The sequence below is a fragment of the Myxine glutinosa genome, chromosome 5, assembly GCF_964187855.1.
Source record: "Myxine glutinosa chromosome 5, kmMyxGlut1.1, whole genome shotgun sequence".
In the NCBI taxonomy this organism is placed as follows: Eukaryota; Metazoa; Chordata; class Myxini; order Myxiniformes; family Myxinidae; genus Myxine; species Myxine glutinosa.
Genome location: NC_136265.1, coordinates 129428393 through 129444996, shown reverse-complemented (window position 1 = coordinate 129444996; position 16604 = coordinate 129428393). Strand labels below are relative to the sequence as shown.

General features: G+C 42.6%; 1 protein-coding gene across 1 annotated transcript in view; it reads left to right on the top strand.

The window, feature by feature from the left end:
- Positions 1-15306, top strand: part of PEPD (peptidase D) — a 66661-nt gene extending 51355 nt beyond the window's left edge. The window contains exons 11-15 of the mRNA XM_068116257.2: positions 3843-3920; positions 4304-4452; positions 6208-6392; positions 6709-6900; positions 13836-15306. Of these exons, the coding sequence (XP_067972358.1) occupies positions 3843-3920; positions 4304-4452; positions 6208-6392; positions 6709-6900; positions 13836-13970 (739 nt within the window). The 3' untranslated portion in view covers positions 13971-15306. The remainder of the gene's footprint in view (positions 1-3842; positions 3921-4303; positions 4453-6207; positions 6393-6708; positions 6901-13835) is intronic.
- The last annotated feature ends 1298 nt before the right edge of the window (positions 15307-16604 follow it).

Here is a 16604-nt window from a genome sequence, read left to right as displayed (position 1 = left end):
TGCTTCAAGAACCATTACCTTCGACGGAGACCCAGCTTTCTGACACTGGGTTGAACATTGCGCTCCAAAATGTCTTGGTAATCTTCTGATTTCATGATGCCGTGCACACATTCAAGGCACCCAGTGCCAGAGGCAGCACAGCAACCCCAAACCATCACTGAACCTCCTCCATGTTTGACTGTAGGGAAGGTGTTCTTTTCTTTGAAGGCTTAATTTTGTTTTCTGTAAACATAGAGATGACGTGCTTTACCAAAAAGCTCTAATTTGGTCTCGTCTGTCCACAGGACATTCTCCCAGAAGGATTTTGGCTTGTTCAGGTGTGTTTTGGAAAACTCCAGTCGGGCTTTCTTATGTCTCTCTCTCTCTCAGCAGTGGGGTCCTCCTGGGTCTCCTCCCATATAACCCACTTTCATTGAGTTGGCGTCGGATGGTGCAAGTTGAAACTGTCGTACCTTGTGTCTGAAGGTCAGCTGGAATCTGTTTGGCAGTTGATCAAGGTGCTTTCTCCACTATTCGAACAATCCTTCACTGCAATCTTTGATCACGTTTTCTCTTGCGGCCACGTCCACGGAGGTTGGCTGCGGTGCCATGGGCCTTAAACTTCCTGATAACATTGCATATGGTGGACACAGTAACATCAAGGTCTCTGGAGATGGACTTGTAGTCTTGAGATTGTCCATGCTTGGCTACAATTATGTGTTTGACCTCCTCAGACAATTCTCTGGTTTTCTTTATTTTCTCCATACTCATTGCGGTACACACAGTGACGCAAAACAGGAGAATGACCCCTTTTCTCTTCTCAAACTGGTTGAATGAGTTATTTTTATATTGCAGGCACCTGCAACTCACCATGGGTGAGTTCAGTTCCAAAGTAAAGGAGAATAACCTGCTTGAAATCTAATTATTTCTAACAACTTCTAAAAGGTGCCAATAATATTGTCTGGGCCATTTTTGGATTTATGTGTGGAATAAGGTAAGATTTCGTGTTTTTTTTTTCAGATTTTTTTTTCCCCACTGCAAACCAAATAAATACATATGTGGATACCAAAAGATTTTTTAATTTCAACAATTTTCTGGAAGAAATGGTGCATTATTTGAAAAAAGTGCAAGGGTGCCAATATTTTTGGCCACGACTGTACATGCCAATGAGAGCCAGACAAACATGTGTGCCAACTGACTGCTATTTTCCTGATGTCTAGTACTCTGGCATGTATTTTAGTGCCACATTTCTGGAATAATGTGGCCTGTATGTTATCTTGAGATGCCAAACACATGATGAATACATCAATGTCGTCTGAGCTTATCAATACAGATGGGTAGGCATGTGCAGCAACATGTGTGGCGTGGAGGAACAAATGACCATCTGTTTCCTCATTTCTCTTCAGTGCAGATATCTCATGGCTACCTTCAGGGTGATTTAGTAGCATCTATCTCCAGAACTCACAAAGAAAACTTTCTCTATTGTCGTTTGGTGTGTACTCAGCCTTCTTCCATACATTGACCAGAAACGAATGAGGCTTGATTTGTTGCCGACATGGCTACGAAATTTTCTGCACTGCCTTAAAATTTATGATTCTTTGATACTCTTCAGCCTGAGCCCCAGTTCTTCTCCCCTAGCCAACCTTTGATGTCCCATCACTCATCCAAACTCTCTCTTAGGGAGAGGAAGAGCGAGGAACAAATGAGTGGAGGTGAGCAATGATCCTACATTTTGGGTGTTTCACCAGAAGGGTGTGCGTGGTGAACCAGATGCGGCCTGCATAAGCTTGGAGGAGACCCATTCCCGTTTTTCTGACTTGCTCCACACACACAGTGAATGTGTTGCTATCTTTGGAGAAAACCTCTCATCTCCCAGTGGTGGATGGATTGTCCCAAGGCAGTTTCCTGGGCCTAGTCTTGTTTATAGTTTACATCAACTAGATCTCCGATCCTCTGGAAAACCTTCTTCCTTATGAGGAATGCAGTGTTTGGCCAGGGTACCACGTACACACACAGGAGATCACAATCAATCCCGTCCGAGTGGAAAGGGCATATCATCACTCGTAAAGCTCGGAACCGAACTCACATGTATGGACCAGAACATAGCATTAAATTACACAAACATATCCTAGAGGTTTGAATCTCGACCCGGCTTTAAACTGTCATCCCGGGGTTTTGCGTGCAGAGCGAGACATCAATGTGTGTGCCGTCCCTCGGATGAACGTCAAATTAGGCGTCCCATCTATGACTTCAGTTGGTGGGTGTTAAAGGTCTTCTTGGGGGTTCCTTGACAGCAGGTTTCACCACTTGCTATCTTAGAGGGTGGTTACTGTCTGGGCAGCAGCTTCTCCACCATAAATAAATTGGGAAGGTGGTTCCTATGCTTCATGTGAATGGCCTTCTTCAGATACAACGGAACAATCAACAATCTAAGCTCTGCACACTTTGACCCTTGTGCTCCCCCTAGTGGACTGCTCGAAGAACGACAGTTTTATTGACACCAAATTATTGTATTAATGGCATTTTGATTTGGCCTAGTCTGACAGGTTAGCTGAAAGGTAGGTGAGCTTTAGCCTTTAATATGTTTAAACTGGGTTTGATTCCCAACGGAACATGATCGTACGGTAAGAACTGTCATCCTGGTCCTCCGCAGACACGGTGTTCTTGAACCTTGGAGTTTGCTGTACTTCCTGAGTGAACGTTCAGTTCTGCATCAGAACTCAAACTTTTCTTCAGTTACAGCACACCTGCAAATAATACCGAGTACAATGGTTCTTAAGCTAATCTATTTTCCGTATGACTACAATTCTTGCCATTATGACTGCAATAAGTTGATTGAAGTTTGTCTGATTAAAATGGACATTTTCATGAATTTATTTCCGTTACTTCATTGCATTTTTTTTCTTTTATTGTGACACTGGTGATTTGCCGGGTGTTAATGCTCTTGGGTCTCGTCTGTCACGTGGACTCAGACTTAGTCCACCACACGAGGGCGCAATTGATCAGAAATTTGTGCAAAATGTTGCACAAAAGTACGATCGTCAGACCTGACTAATACATACGTAAGGCCAAAAGGTTTGACTAATTTCCGTCTCTGCCCTACTTTTACCCCCTCCCATCAAAGTCCCATTTCTGTCCCCCCTCTAGGTCAACTTTCTGTCCCCCTCCAAGGCCCCCTCTTTATAAATTCGCTTCAAGTCAACCTCTTCATCGCCCTCTTAAAGTCCCCCTTTATGTTTCCTTTTTAATTTTTGTTCAGTTAGTTGTGGAACAAATGGAATGTATCACTTCCTTCTGCTACTTGATCTTTTCACCACGTAGTTGCGTCGGTCTGTTTCTGCTCATACATCCCTGGTTTGGAAGCTACCATTGTGACTTTCCTGTAAGGGCGAAGGACATGTCTTTTGTGGGTGGACATCTTCCTTTTAATGTTGGTGACTATTTTGACGGTTCGCGACATTCACCTGGGCCATGCATGTTGAACTCTAGCTGCTGCTTTCTGAGGTTATGACTACACCCATCCTGTCGCCAGCTCTCCTTACTGACCTCCCTGCCACATGTGCCCTGTGACGTCGGCGGAATTTCCCCAGACATGCAATGAGCCGTGGGCGTCATGACAGGCTGTTAATGGAATGTCAAGTGGCCAAGGGCTGTTGGGGGAGTGGAGAAGGCCTTGCACATGGCTTGCATATTGTCTAATAAGACCATTGGCTTACCACCAAAGCAGTTTGGGTAATGGATGGTCAATGTTATTCCCTTGGTGACTAAGTACTCGCAAAAGCAAAATAACGAGTATGATCTGAATCTATTTGTAAATTATTTTGATGATGATGATTGCTGTAATATCAATGTCTCTCACTCAGCGGTCATAACTCGTCCATACTGCACTACGGGCATGCCGGTGCTCCCAATGATCGACGCCTTCGCGACGGAGATATGTGGTGCGTGGTGCACCTCCACATTGCTGCGATTCACCACTCCCTCCATGTGCTATTCCTAACACTCCTGTCACTTTAACATGACTCCACACGCCATTGCTGTAGCAACACTTCTCTAGATTTTAAACCCCCACCCATGGAAATGTAATTTCTTATTCCAACAGTGCGGTTCAGGGAAAATGTTTTAAAAGCTTCAATTTTGCCTCTTAAATCTCATTGCTATTCTGAATACAAACTTAGTTTTGACATTGTGATCTTGTTTAAAACAAAAGAAAGAAAAGGCCCCTTGACAAACACAAAACCGGACGTGTTCCAGAGCCTCTCAACCGCCACCCTACCACCTTCACCCCTCCCTCCTCGCTCTTTTCTCCCAACCGAACCCACAGCCTGTTTGACATGGGTGGCGAATACTGTTGCTATGCCTCGGACATCACGTGCTCATTCCCCGTTAACGGCATGTTCACCTCTGACCAACGTGCCATCTACGAGGCGGTGTTAAAGGCTTCGCGCGCAGTCTTCGCTGCCATCAAACCTGGTTGAACATCTCAACTTTCTTTCACCTTGAGTCCCAACTTCAAACCACCCTGTTGAAATTCACCAAAACCTCTTGTAGTTGGAAATACACGACATGACCAAAAGTATGTGGACAGTGGACACCCATTCTAATTAGTGGATTCGGCTGTTTCAGTCACACCCATTGCTGACAGGTATATATAATCAAGCACACAACCATGCAATCTCCATAGACAAACATTGGCAGTAGAATTGGCCGTACTAAAGAGCTCAGTGACTTTCAATGTGGCACCGTCATAGGATGCCACCCTTCAAACAAGTCAGTTCATCAAATTTATGCCCTGTTAGAGCTGCCCCGGTCAACTGCAAGTGCTGTTATTATGAAGTGGAAACCTCTAGGAGCAACAACAGCTCAGCCACGAAGTGGTAGGCCACACAAGCTCACAGAACGGGACCCCCAAGTGCTGAAGCGCGCAGCGCATAAAAATCGTGTGTCCTCGGTTGCAACACTCACTACCGAGTTGCAAACTGCCTCTGGAAGCAATGTCAGCACAACAACTGTTTGTCGGGACCTTCATGAAATGGGTTTCCATGGCCGAGCAGCCACACACAAGCCTAAGATCACCATGCGCAATGCTAAGCGTCGGCTGGAGTGGTGTAAAGCTCGCCGCCATTGGACTCTGGAGCAGTGGAAACACGTTCTCTGGAGTGATGAATCACGCTTCACCATCTGGCAGTCTGACTTAACCTGGCTTCTGGCAGTCTGGACGAATCCTGATTTGGTGGATGCCAGGAAAACGCTACCTGCCTGAATGCATAGTGCCAACTGTAAAGTTTGGTGGAGGAGGGATAATGGTTCGGGCTGTTTTTCATGGTTCGGGCTAGGCCCCTTAGTTCCAGTGAAGGGAAATCTTAACGCTACAGCATACAATGACATTCTAGACGATTGTGCGCTTCCAACTTTGTGGCAACAGTTTGGGGAAGGCCCCTTCCTGTTTCAGAATGACAATGGCTCCGTGCACAAAGTGAGGTCCATACAGAAATGGTTTGTTGAGATCGGTGTGGAAGAACTTGACTGGTCTGCACAGAGCCCTGACCTCAACCCCATCGGACACCTTTGGGATGCATTGGATTGCCGACTGCAAGCCAGGCCTAATGGCCCAACATCAGTGCCCGACCCCACTCATGCTCTTGTGGCTGAATGGAAATAAATCCCTGCAGCAATGTTCCAACATCTCATGGAAAGCCTTCCCAGAAGAGTTGAGGCTGTTATAGTAGCAACGGGGGGACCAACTCCATATTAATGCCCACGATTTTGGAATGATTTGTTCGATGTTCAGGTGTCCACATACTTTTGGTCATGTAGTATATCTATTTTGGAAAAATAAAATTAAACCACCACTGACTACCATAGCTACCCAGCCCAGAGAGGCTCAGGTGGTCAGACCTTATCTACTACCGAGTGATCGATATGGTCGGACCTGAGTCTTACCTTGTTCGGCAGCTTTGCTAATTGCTGGTGTTTCTTTCTTTTTTTAGTACCACTCTATTCAGTCTTTGAAAACGTTTTCCAACTGATTATTTACGAAACTCACCTGATAAATCTTTTCTATGTAACTTGTTGAGTCTACCTTTTGTCAATGCAAAGGATGTCCATCGTGATGCAATCAATATTTCTATTTGCAATTCCAACTTGTAATAATCAATACTGATTTATAAAAGCTTAGACCTCAGATGGTGAACTGGGACTTATGGATTGCCTTTGTGTGGCACGCAGGGGTGATGTGGGCAGACATGCACAGGTTGGCAAACAGGGTGCAGCTGGCTCAGCTCACAGAATTGGGGTTGGTTCGTGGAGATCCAGCTGCCATGGAGGCTGTGCATCTCGGTGCGGTTTTTATGCCCCATGGTCTTGGACATCTCTTGGGCTGTGATGTCCATGATGTTGGGGGTTATCCACAGGTCAGAATCCCTTTTTCTCCCTTCTGTCGAAGCCCTATCTTTGGGTTTATGTTAAAGTTCCAAGCTCTAGTTCCAATCTGTATCTATAACCTAATCTTGCCCTCCCAGATACTGCTCCAGACCCTTGGTCAGATTTCCTCAAACGTGACAGGTTCAAGCAATTAGTACAAACACTCTTGTTCCCTCCCCCATTTCCATCCTGCAATATGTGTCCCATGCCAATCAAACCTTATCCCCTAATTCCATCAGTTCCCATCCATGAGCCTTTGCGACCAAAGCGATACAACCTGTTCTCATCCATCCTTGCTTTTCTCAGGGTACAGAGCGGATCGATGCTCCAGGTCTGCGTAGCCTGCGCACGACACGTGCACTGCAGCATGGTATGGTTCTCACTATAGAGCCTGGCATCTACTTCATCGACCATCTGCTGGACCAAGCTCTCTCTGATCCAGTTCTTGCTCCTTTCCTTGATCGCCCTGCACTCCAACGCTTCCGTGGATTTGGAGGGGTTTGTTATCCATCTGCCCAACTTAACTTTCCATGCATCTCTGCTTCCTTGTTTAACATTAACTTGTAATCCTAGATTATTTTTACTTTGATATATTGCAAACTGTCCTTAAAACAAATAGACTTTAAAAGTCGTTTTGATAAGACAATTTCCAAAAAAGAAAAATTGGGGCAACTTTAAGCACTCATGGTCAATTCTACCCCATTCCCAAGCACTCCACTTTTCCAGGTTATTGTGATTTATTTTCCTCCTCTCCCTCACCTCTTTTCGTTTGTGTTGGTGGTGGTTCGTTGATTTTTTTTTTTCCTGTTCTTTTTCATCCCCGCTTTCTCCTTCCTCTTCTTTGTGTTTCATTCATCTTGTGTGCAGCTTTTTCACCACCTTGTGTCCTTCTCCCCCTTCCCTTGATCTCACTCTCACTTCTACTCTGTTGTTTGTGTTTCCCACTTTCCATTTTATCCCGTTCCATTGTGCATGCTTCAGCTCTTCCATGAGCCTTGATTATGCACACAATTTTTTTTTTATCGCACCCGTGTCCGAAGGAAGTGGTTCGGTTTTGCATTGTTGTTCCCCGTCGCACCGCGGAGCGAAAGGGGGACTATGGTTTTCCCCTCCGTGCGTGCGGGCGTGCGTGCGAACGTGCGTCCGTGCGTGCGTAAGCGAAGGACCGAATTCTAATTTGGTGTGTGGGTGTTACCCACGTCAAAATCCAAGATAGCCGCCGCCATGTATGTCTGACGCCATGTATGTCTGAACCTTATGAGCGGAATAGCTTGAAAAATAAGCGAAGTACCAACTTCTAATCTGGTGTTTGGGTGTATCTCGGCATAAGGAAGAACGCTATTGAAAATTGGGTCGCCACGTCAAAATCCAAGATGGCCGCCACCATGTATGTCTGAACCTTGTGAGTGAAATATCTTGAAAAATAAACGAACTACTAACTTCTAATCTGGTGTGTGGGTGTATCTAGGCATAAGGAAGAACGCTATTGAAAATTGGGTCGCCACGTCAAAATCCAAGATGGCCGCCACCATGTATGTCTGAACCTTGTGAGTGAAATATCTTGAACTAGAACGGGCACTCGGTAGAGCGCATACCTTCGCCGCAGCTACTGTTCTGTACTTGGCATGGGAGTGTAGGGAACAGAACAACAAAAATACGATTTTGACCTTTTCGTGACCTTGACCTTGACCTTTGACCCGATTGCTCCCAAAATCTAATCAAATGTGTCCCGTATAATAACCAATCATCCCACCAAATTTCATGCAATTCGGTTGAATACTTTTTGAGTTATGCGAATAACATACACACACACACACACACACACAGACATACAAATAAATACACAGCGATCAAAACATAACCTTCCGCTTTTGCGAAGGTAAAAATAAACGAACTACTAACTTCTAATCTGGTGTGTGTGTATCTACGCATAAGGAAGAACGCTTTTGAAAATTGGGTCGCCACGTCAAAATCCAAGATGGCCGCCTTGCGTCTTCCACTTTGTCAACTCATCACTTCAACGACGGGGGACCTCGGCGTAACGCTTGTTCATATGAAATAGACAAAGCCTAGAAACAAACGAAACCTTTATAATTACCCTTTAGAATCCTGTACAATTACTCTTTAGAACCCTTTATAATTACCGTTTAGAACCCCGTATAATTACCGTTGTGAACCCTGCAGAATTACTTTTTAGAACCTCGTAGAATTACCCTTTAGAACCCCATATAATTACCCTTTAGACCCTCGTATAATTACCCTTTAGAACCCCATAGAATTACTCTTTTGAACCCTGTAGAATTACTCTGTAAACCCGTCGAATTACTCTTTAGAACCCTGAAGAATTACTCTTTAAAACCCCGTAGAATTACTCTTTAGAACCTCGTAGAATTACCCTTTAGAACCCCGTATAATTACCGTTGTGAACCCTGCAGAATTACTCTTTGGAACCCCGTATAATTACCCTTTAGAACCCCGTCGAATTACTCTTTAGAACCCTGTAGAATTACCCTGTAGAACCCTGTCGAAATACTCTTTAGAACCCTGTAGAATTACTCTTTAAAACCCCGTAGAATTACTCTTTAGAACCTCGTAGAATTACCCTTTAGAACGCCATAGAATTACACTTTAGAACCCTGTAGAATTACTGTTTAGAACACTGTAGAATTACTCTTTGGAACTCTGTAGAATTACTCTTTAGAACCCCATATAATTACCCTTTAGAGTTTAGAACCCTGTTTAAAATTACCCTTTAAACCCCATTACAATTGCCCTTTGTAACCTTTTTGAACCCATTAGAATTACCCTTTAGAATTACTCTTTAGAAACCATTAGAATCACCCTTTAGAGTTTTGAATTACCCTTGGAAATTACCCTATATAATTAACCTTTATAATTACCCTTTACAACCCCTTATAAATGCCCTTTATAACTCCTTAGAATTACACTTTGGAATTAAACACGGTGGGTTAGCAAAGTTCTTCATTTTTTATGGATGGATGGAAGGAAGGACATAGCCAAATATTGAAGCATCTTCACCGCTTAAAAATAAACAACCACCAAACTGTGGAGAAGGATCCAATGGAATCTGGGATTAATATGGAAGGAGCGCATCATCTAGACCATCGTCGAGATAAGAAAGGCGGAGAGCTGTTGTCTGGGCCTTTAATTACATACTTGATCACTGTAATACACAAATTATCTGTCATAATACTTCTAAGAACCTCCAGTTTAGCAGTACAATACCTTCAGAAAGTATTCACACCCCTTGACATTTTCGCATTTTGTTGATTCAGCCTGAATTTTAAATGGATTCATTTGACATTTTTTATTTATTACCTCCGCCACCAAAGGTGGATGGAGGTTATGTTTTCACCCCTGTCTGTCTGTCTTTTTGTTTGTCTGTCCGTTTGTGAACAAGATATCTCAAAAAGTTGTGGACGGATTTGGACGAAACATGGTGGATCGGTTGGGTGTCTTACAAGGACGAATCAATTCGATTTTGGTGAAGATCTGAATCTGGATTCGGATATGAGGTTTATTTAATTTTTTTTAGTGATTCTTCACCATTGGGAGATAGGGCCAAAAACGATACATAGCAGGATATCTCAAAAAGTTGTATGTGGATATGGACGAAACTTGTTGGACAGGTTGTGTGTGTGACAAGGAAGAATCGATTAAATTTTGGTGAAGAATGTTTCTACATTATATTCATTATATTCATTCATTCATATATTCATTCATATTGTGATTTTCTGTTCTACTCTGAGATGCAAAATGTAAACTGTTCACCAGGTGGATGTATGCTCTCTACTGAGTGCCGTTCTAGTTTTTTTTTGGCACTGATCTACACATAATACCCCATAATGTCAGTGGATTTTTTTTTTTTTTACAAAATAATTAAAAAAGAAAAGCTGAAATGTCTTGAGGCAATAAATATTCAACCCCTTTGCTATGACACTCCAAATATAGCTCAGGTGCATCCAATCCCCCCCCCCCCTCTCCCACCCCCTTCCCCTTCCCATGCCGCCTCCCCCCAAGCCCTCTCCCTCCCTCACTTCCCCCTACTCTCAAATTTTGTGTTTGTGTGCTTCCCCTTCTCTCCCCATCTTGTCTTCTGCTCCCTCTTTTTATATATTTTGTTTGTCTGGTTGATTTGTTTGTGAAATAAATGTTAGCTCTTTCACGAGCCTCGATTCTGTATCCAAAAAAAAAAAAAAAAAAATTGTCTCTACAACTTGATTGGGGTCCACCTGTGGCCAATTCAATTGATTGGACATGATTTAGAAAGAAACACACCTTTTTGGTTATTTTAACACTCGTGTAAAGGTAATAAAAAGTTGTATTTCAAAACAATTTTTTACAAGAAAGTGAAGTACATAACATGCCATTTATTTGTGAAAAAGAACATCTAGGAGGTGCGCACCAATCTGTTTAATTCTCTGGAGAGGAAGTTAGAAACCATATCGGTATATCGAGCTGCAGTAACAGTGACGGCATTTTCGTTATCGTTCTCAAAGAAGAGTAAGGCCCTATGATGCCGAACGACAAAAGTGCACACCACACTGTGACTTTGGGACTGTGTAACGGTTTCGTGTGCATTTCTCTTGGGTTTTCGCCTGCCCAAAAACGAGTATTTTGCGTGTTGGCATAAGCACACAGATGAAAATGTGTTTCATCAGACATGAACAAATTGTTCGCAATGTTTTGGTTTTCATTTCCGTCCATAAATGAAAGCATTCCCTCACAAAAATTATTGCGGGCAATCTCATCATCTTGGCTTAATTCCTGGACAGTTTGAATTTTATAGGAATAAAAGTTGAAATCCTTATGCAATATGCGGCATAGTAACGTGTGAGAAATTCTTAAGGCTGATGCATGCTTTCGCCTGGAGCGATGCGGACTTCTCAAAATTGACTCCCTTACACGCTCAATGTTTTGTGCCGTTCTTACTGATTTGGGTGCTCCTGGCGGTTTCTCTTTTAAAGTTGAACCGGTCCACTCAAACTTCTGAACCCATAACTTGATTGCATGAACTCAACAGACGGCACTTTTCCATGACGTTGAACATTGAGCAGTTGCACTATCCTTATTCTTGTAAAAAGCTTTGCTAACAAAAGTGCGTTCTTCACCCGACCAGTTCCACATGGTCACTCACTCAAGTGTTTTGCCTGCAAAAAATAAAACTAAATCAGTAAATAATTAAAATAATAAAAATGCATGTTATGAACTTCAATATCATGAATGAGGTCCCACAAGTTGACAGTGCATGTCAGAGCAGAAACTCTACCATTAAGTCTAAGGAACTGTCCATAGAACTCAGAGATGGAATTGTGAGGATGCGTAGATCTGGGGAAGGGTATAAAACCATTTCTAGAGTGTTGAAAATTCCCAAGATCTCACAGTGAGCTCCATCATGAGGAAATGGAAAGAATATGGAACTACTCTTCATAGAGGTGGCCATCTGACCAAACTGAGCAACCGGGCAAGAAGGAACTTGGTCAGGGAGGTGACTAAGAACCCAATGACCACTATGACAGAACTACAGAGTTCCTTGGCTGAGATGGACGAATCTGCAGAAGGACAACAATATCTGCAGCACTTCACAAATCTAGGCTTTATGGGAGAGTGGTCAGACAGAAGCCACTCCTGAGAAAAAGACACATGACAGCACACCTGGAGATTGCAAAAAGGCTCGTGAAAGACCCTGAAAGCATGAGACAAAATATTCTGTGAGCATGAGACAAAATATTCTCTGATCTGATTAGACTAAAATGGAACTCTTTGCCCTGAATACAAAGCACCACTTCTGCACACCTTATCACCCTTCTAACACCATCCCTAATGTGAGGCATGGTGGTGACATCGTCATGCTCTGGAGATTGTTTTCAGCGGCAGGGACTGGGAGACGTGTAAGGATAGAGGGAACAACTAATGGAGCCAAATACAGGAAAATCCTTGAAGAGAACCTGATTCAGAGTGAAAAAGACCTTGGACTGTGGCAAAGATTTACGTTCCAAAGGGACAATGACCCCAAGCATACAGCCAAAGCAACTTTGAAATGACTTCAGAATAACAACATGAAAGACCAGGAGTGGCCCAGCCAAAGCCCAGACTTGAATCCCATTGAGAATCTGTGGAAAAACTTGAAGATTGCTGTTCACCGACGCTCCCCATGAAATTTGACAAAGCTTGAGCAAATCTGCAAGGAATAATGTGAGAAACTAACCAGATCCAGATGTGCAAAGCTGAAGCAGACATACCCAAGAAGACTCAAAACTGTAATCGCTGCCAAAGGCGCTTCTACGAAGTATTGACTCAGGAGGTTGAATACTTATGTAAATTAGATATTTCTGCATTTCTTTCTGTATTTTGTAAAATTTTCTAAAAACATTTTTCATTTTGTCTTGATGGGATATTTTGTGTAGATCGGCGACAAGATTTTTTAAAATTTAACCCATTAAAAATTCAGGCTGTAACAACAATATGTGGAGAAAGTCAAGGGGTGTGAATACTTTCTGAAGGCACTGCACATACTTCAATTTAAATAAAGGTTCATTGAGGTGGTGTATAAGGGTGGTATTCGGGACGGCTTCTGGACTACCTCAATAGCACTAAACTTTCGGATTTTTTTGGACGATCGTTAAAATCACTATTGTATTAAAATTGAAGTGACTGCACGGGGTATTTTGTTCTATGAATTTTCGAGTTTCAATTATATTCATTTATGAGAGCATTTGGCCAACAATCAGTTTGTGACTGTCGAACACATGTTTGAATTCACAAAAGAAGACTTTCGCTGAGCTCCTTCGTAAATATCACAATCCGACACACGATTCAAACTACCAAAAGAGTTTTATGAGTTTTTTTAAATGACGTTGAAAGCTGTAGAGGCAAAGGAACTATAAATGATTTAAAATGATAGGAAATGAAATGGATTGGCGTACTTGAGGGACTAATTGAATGAACAGGGTACATATACAAACATGACACAAACCCAGGCCAAAAAAATAATAATGTTCCCCATCGATAATAATAGCTCGCTCCAAATTAATTGACTACTTGCGCTCGGCCTAGGTGTGTTTGGACACCCAATTAGATCATAGATGTTAAACAAACTGTTAAATTGTAATCTACTCATCTGAGCATATAACTCTTGATGTTGCTCTCGCATCTACTGTATTGGTTCGTCCATTGCCTCCTCATATTGTTGTGATTCATGTCCCCTAATGTCATCATCCTGAGTGTAATTTCCATACACTCTGTACTATGACCCATAGACACTGTAAGAAAAACATTTAAATGTCAATCATTTTTCAGGAAGTGTTTAAATGGTTAAACGAAATGTAACGTAGTGCTAATTTGCCGATGGTGATCAATTCCTATTCAATGGTATCTCTTGCCTTTCCTCCTCCTTTTGTCTTCTCCGCCAGGTCCGTATTGAGGATAACATTGTGGTGACAGAATCGGGGGCTGAACTCATGACGACTGTTCCACGCACTGTGGATGAGGTCGAACATCTGATGGCTGAGGGCCGAGACGGGGCTGCTAAATCCTTCATAGCTTAGACACCTCCCCGAGGGAGAGATGGTGGGCGTGGGGCTTTATGTTGACCACGTGTCAACTTCGATCATATGTTTTGATATCGGTCCATTTATTATCGTATTGTAATTTGAGCAAAATTATAATCTCAGGCTGCTAATGATGGGGATGATTTTCGGCAATGATAGGGTTGGGGTTATTTCATCCGATCATTGCCCAAGTCTGCAAAATGAATATGAATGAATGATCGTTTTAAGGCCATTTTCCCCGCTAGAGCGGGGGTTAGCCTTGCGGGCCCCATGACCATCATGGTTCCCTGTTTGAGGCAATGTTTTTATGGCCGGATGCCCTTCCTGACGCAAACCCTTGGTCACGCTCTTCGATGCGCAGGGATATGGTGTACCTATTCCAAATCGGGGTTCACCCAAGTCTGCAAAAGAGTGGGATTATTTCATCCGATCATTGCCCAAGTCCACAAAAGAGTGGGATTATTTCATCCAATCATTGCCCAAGTCCGCAAAAGAGTGGGATTATTTCATCCGATCATTGCCCAAGTCCGCAAAAGAGTGGGATTATTTCATCCGATCATTGCCCAAATCCGCAAAAGAGTGGGATTATTTCATCCGATTATTGCCCAAGTCCGCAAAAGAGTGGGATTATTTCATCCAATCATTGCCCAAGTCTGAAAAAGAATGGGGTTATTTCATCCAATCATTGCCCAAGTCCGCAAAAGAGTGGGGTTATTTCATCCAATCATTGCCCAAGTCCGCAAAAGAGTGGGGTTATTTCATCCAATCATTGCCCAAGTCCGCAAAATAGTGGGATTATTTCATCCGATCATTGCCCAAGTCCGCAAAAGAGTGGGATTATTTCATCGAATCATTGCCCAAGTCTGCAAAAGAGTGGGATTATTTCATCCAATCATTGCCAAAGTCTGCAAAAGAGTGGGATTATTTCATCCAATCATTGCCCAAGTCCACAAAAGAGTTTGTGATTTGTTTGCACACCTTGTCAGGGTGGTAGTCGAATACATACCTTTCGATAGCGATTGAGCTATAAGGGAGCCAAGTACACGCATGATACAACAACCGGTCACTTTATCTCCCTTTGATTCGTCACGCAGCAGATGTTGGAAGGCAAGGTGAGGGTTAAATTCTAGAGATTTTTAATTCTGATGATCTCTTTGCTGATTAACTTCTAATGTATTAAATTTTACTTTCTGGGAAAGCAATCGCACCTTAATAAATCAGATTGCTGGGGTACTTTGTTACAATCATGCAGTTTTTGTACCTCATCAGACACCCTTTAAGAGCTCAAATGAAATGATTCTTGGTTTTAATACATTTCTGCTGAATAACCAAATTGTGATGTTATATTTCTCGTCGTAATGCAATTTTGGATGCATATCTGTTGTGGCTGCATAATGGGGAGCCAAAGACGACTTGTATTCCAGTGGCTTCTGGAAATTCACTTCTGGGGAAGAGTGCGCAACATTGCCTGGAAACTACACGCGGGGAAGGACCGACGTCTATGCCAAGTGTCGCTAGCTTAGGATTTCAACTTCAAATGTGGGGGAAAGGGAAAAATCTATTTAACTCGTCATCGTAACAAGGTGATTGCAAAACAACACTAGCTACATAAGATGGGTTTGAATTTTTAAAAAATTCCCAATAAAATTTGCCTTCAGGAATTATCCATAATTTTAAAACTTCCTTAAAATATGCACTTTGGATTAAATGTAGTTTTATCCAATTGTAATCAAACATTGAGACATGAAATGGATTTTGTTTTATGGATATCGCCCCAGACAAGGCATACAGCCACTCTAGGTAAGGGGCTAAGAGAAAGTAAGAAAAATATAAGGATAAAGCACAACAAAATAAAAATAAATGAAGAAATAAATATTTTTAAAAACAAAAAAACATCCAAGACACAGGAAGTAGCGGAGGTCAGGTAAAATGCGATTTTTATAAGGTCGGATAAGGAAACATAATAAAAGTATCATGGAGTACGATAATACTCCATATATAACGATGGCACTGGTTATAAATTGGACCAAATGTAGTTTGTGTTATCCCTCGCGCCCAAAGATCACATGATGAATCTGATAAAGTCTAGGCTTGTAGAAGAGGGATGATTTGAACAATATCTGGTCTGAATGGTCCAGTGAGATACACTGCAGGACTGTAAATGTCATTCGATGGTTTTTGGTACCATTCTTCCTGGAAGAAAGGGGTAGTTTCATCAACAAGGATGGAAGCTGACAGGCTCCACCACCAATTGGTGCTCCAGCACCCTGCACTCCATCAAATATCGGCCCAGCTACAAACTCGCATCCTGGTATCTTGCAGGCAGGGCAAGGCATCAATGTTTATGTCATCTCTCGGATAGACGTTGAGCTGGGTGTGCCGTTTGCCAGCATTAGTTGGTGGACTTGAAAGATCCCACAGTGTCATTCCTGAAGAGTAGCTGAGCTACCACCAGCAATCTGGAACAAATTACAAATCCATTCTCTAACCTACAAGGGCCACCCCATCAGCAGCACAGCCACATCATTAGCCAATGTTGCTACTCGCAGTCATGTGCTGCATATGAAAGAAGAAGAAGCATAAACCAGGTAGGGGCAGTGAAGTGTACTTAATCAAAAGGTCTTCCATATC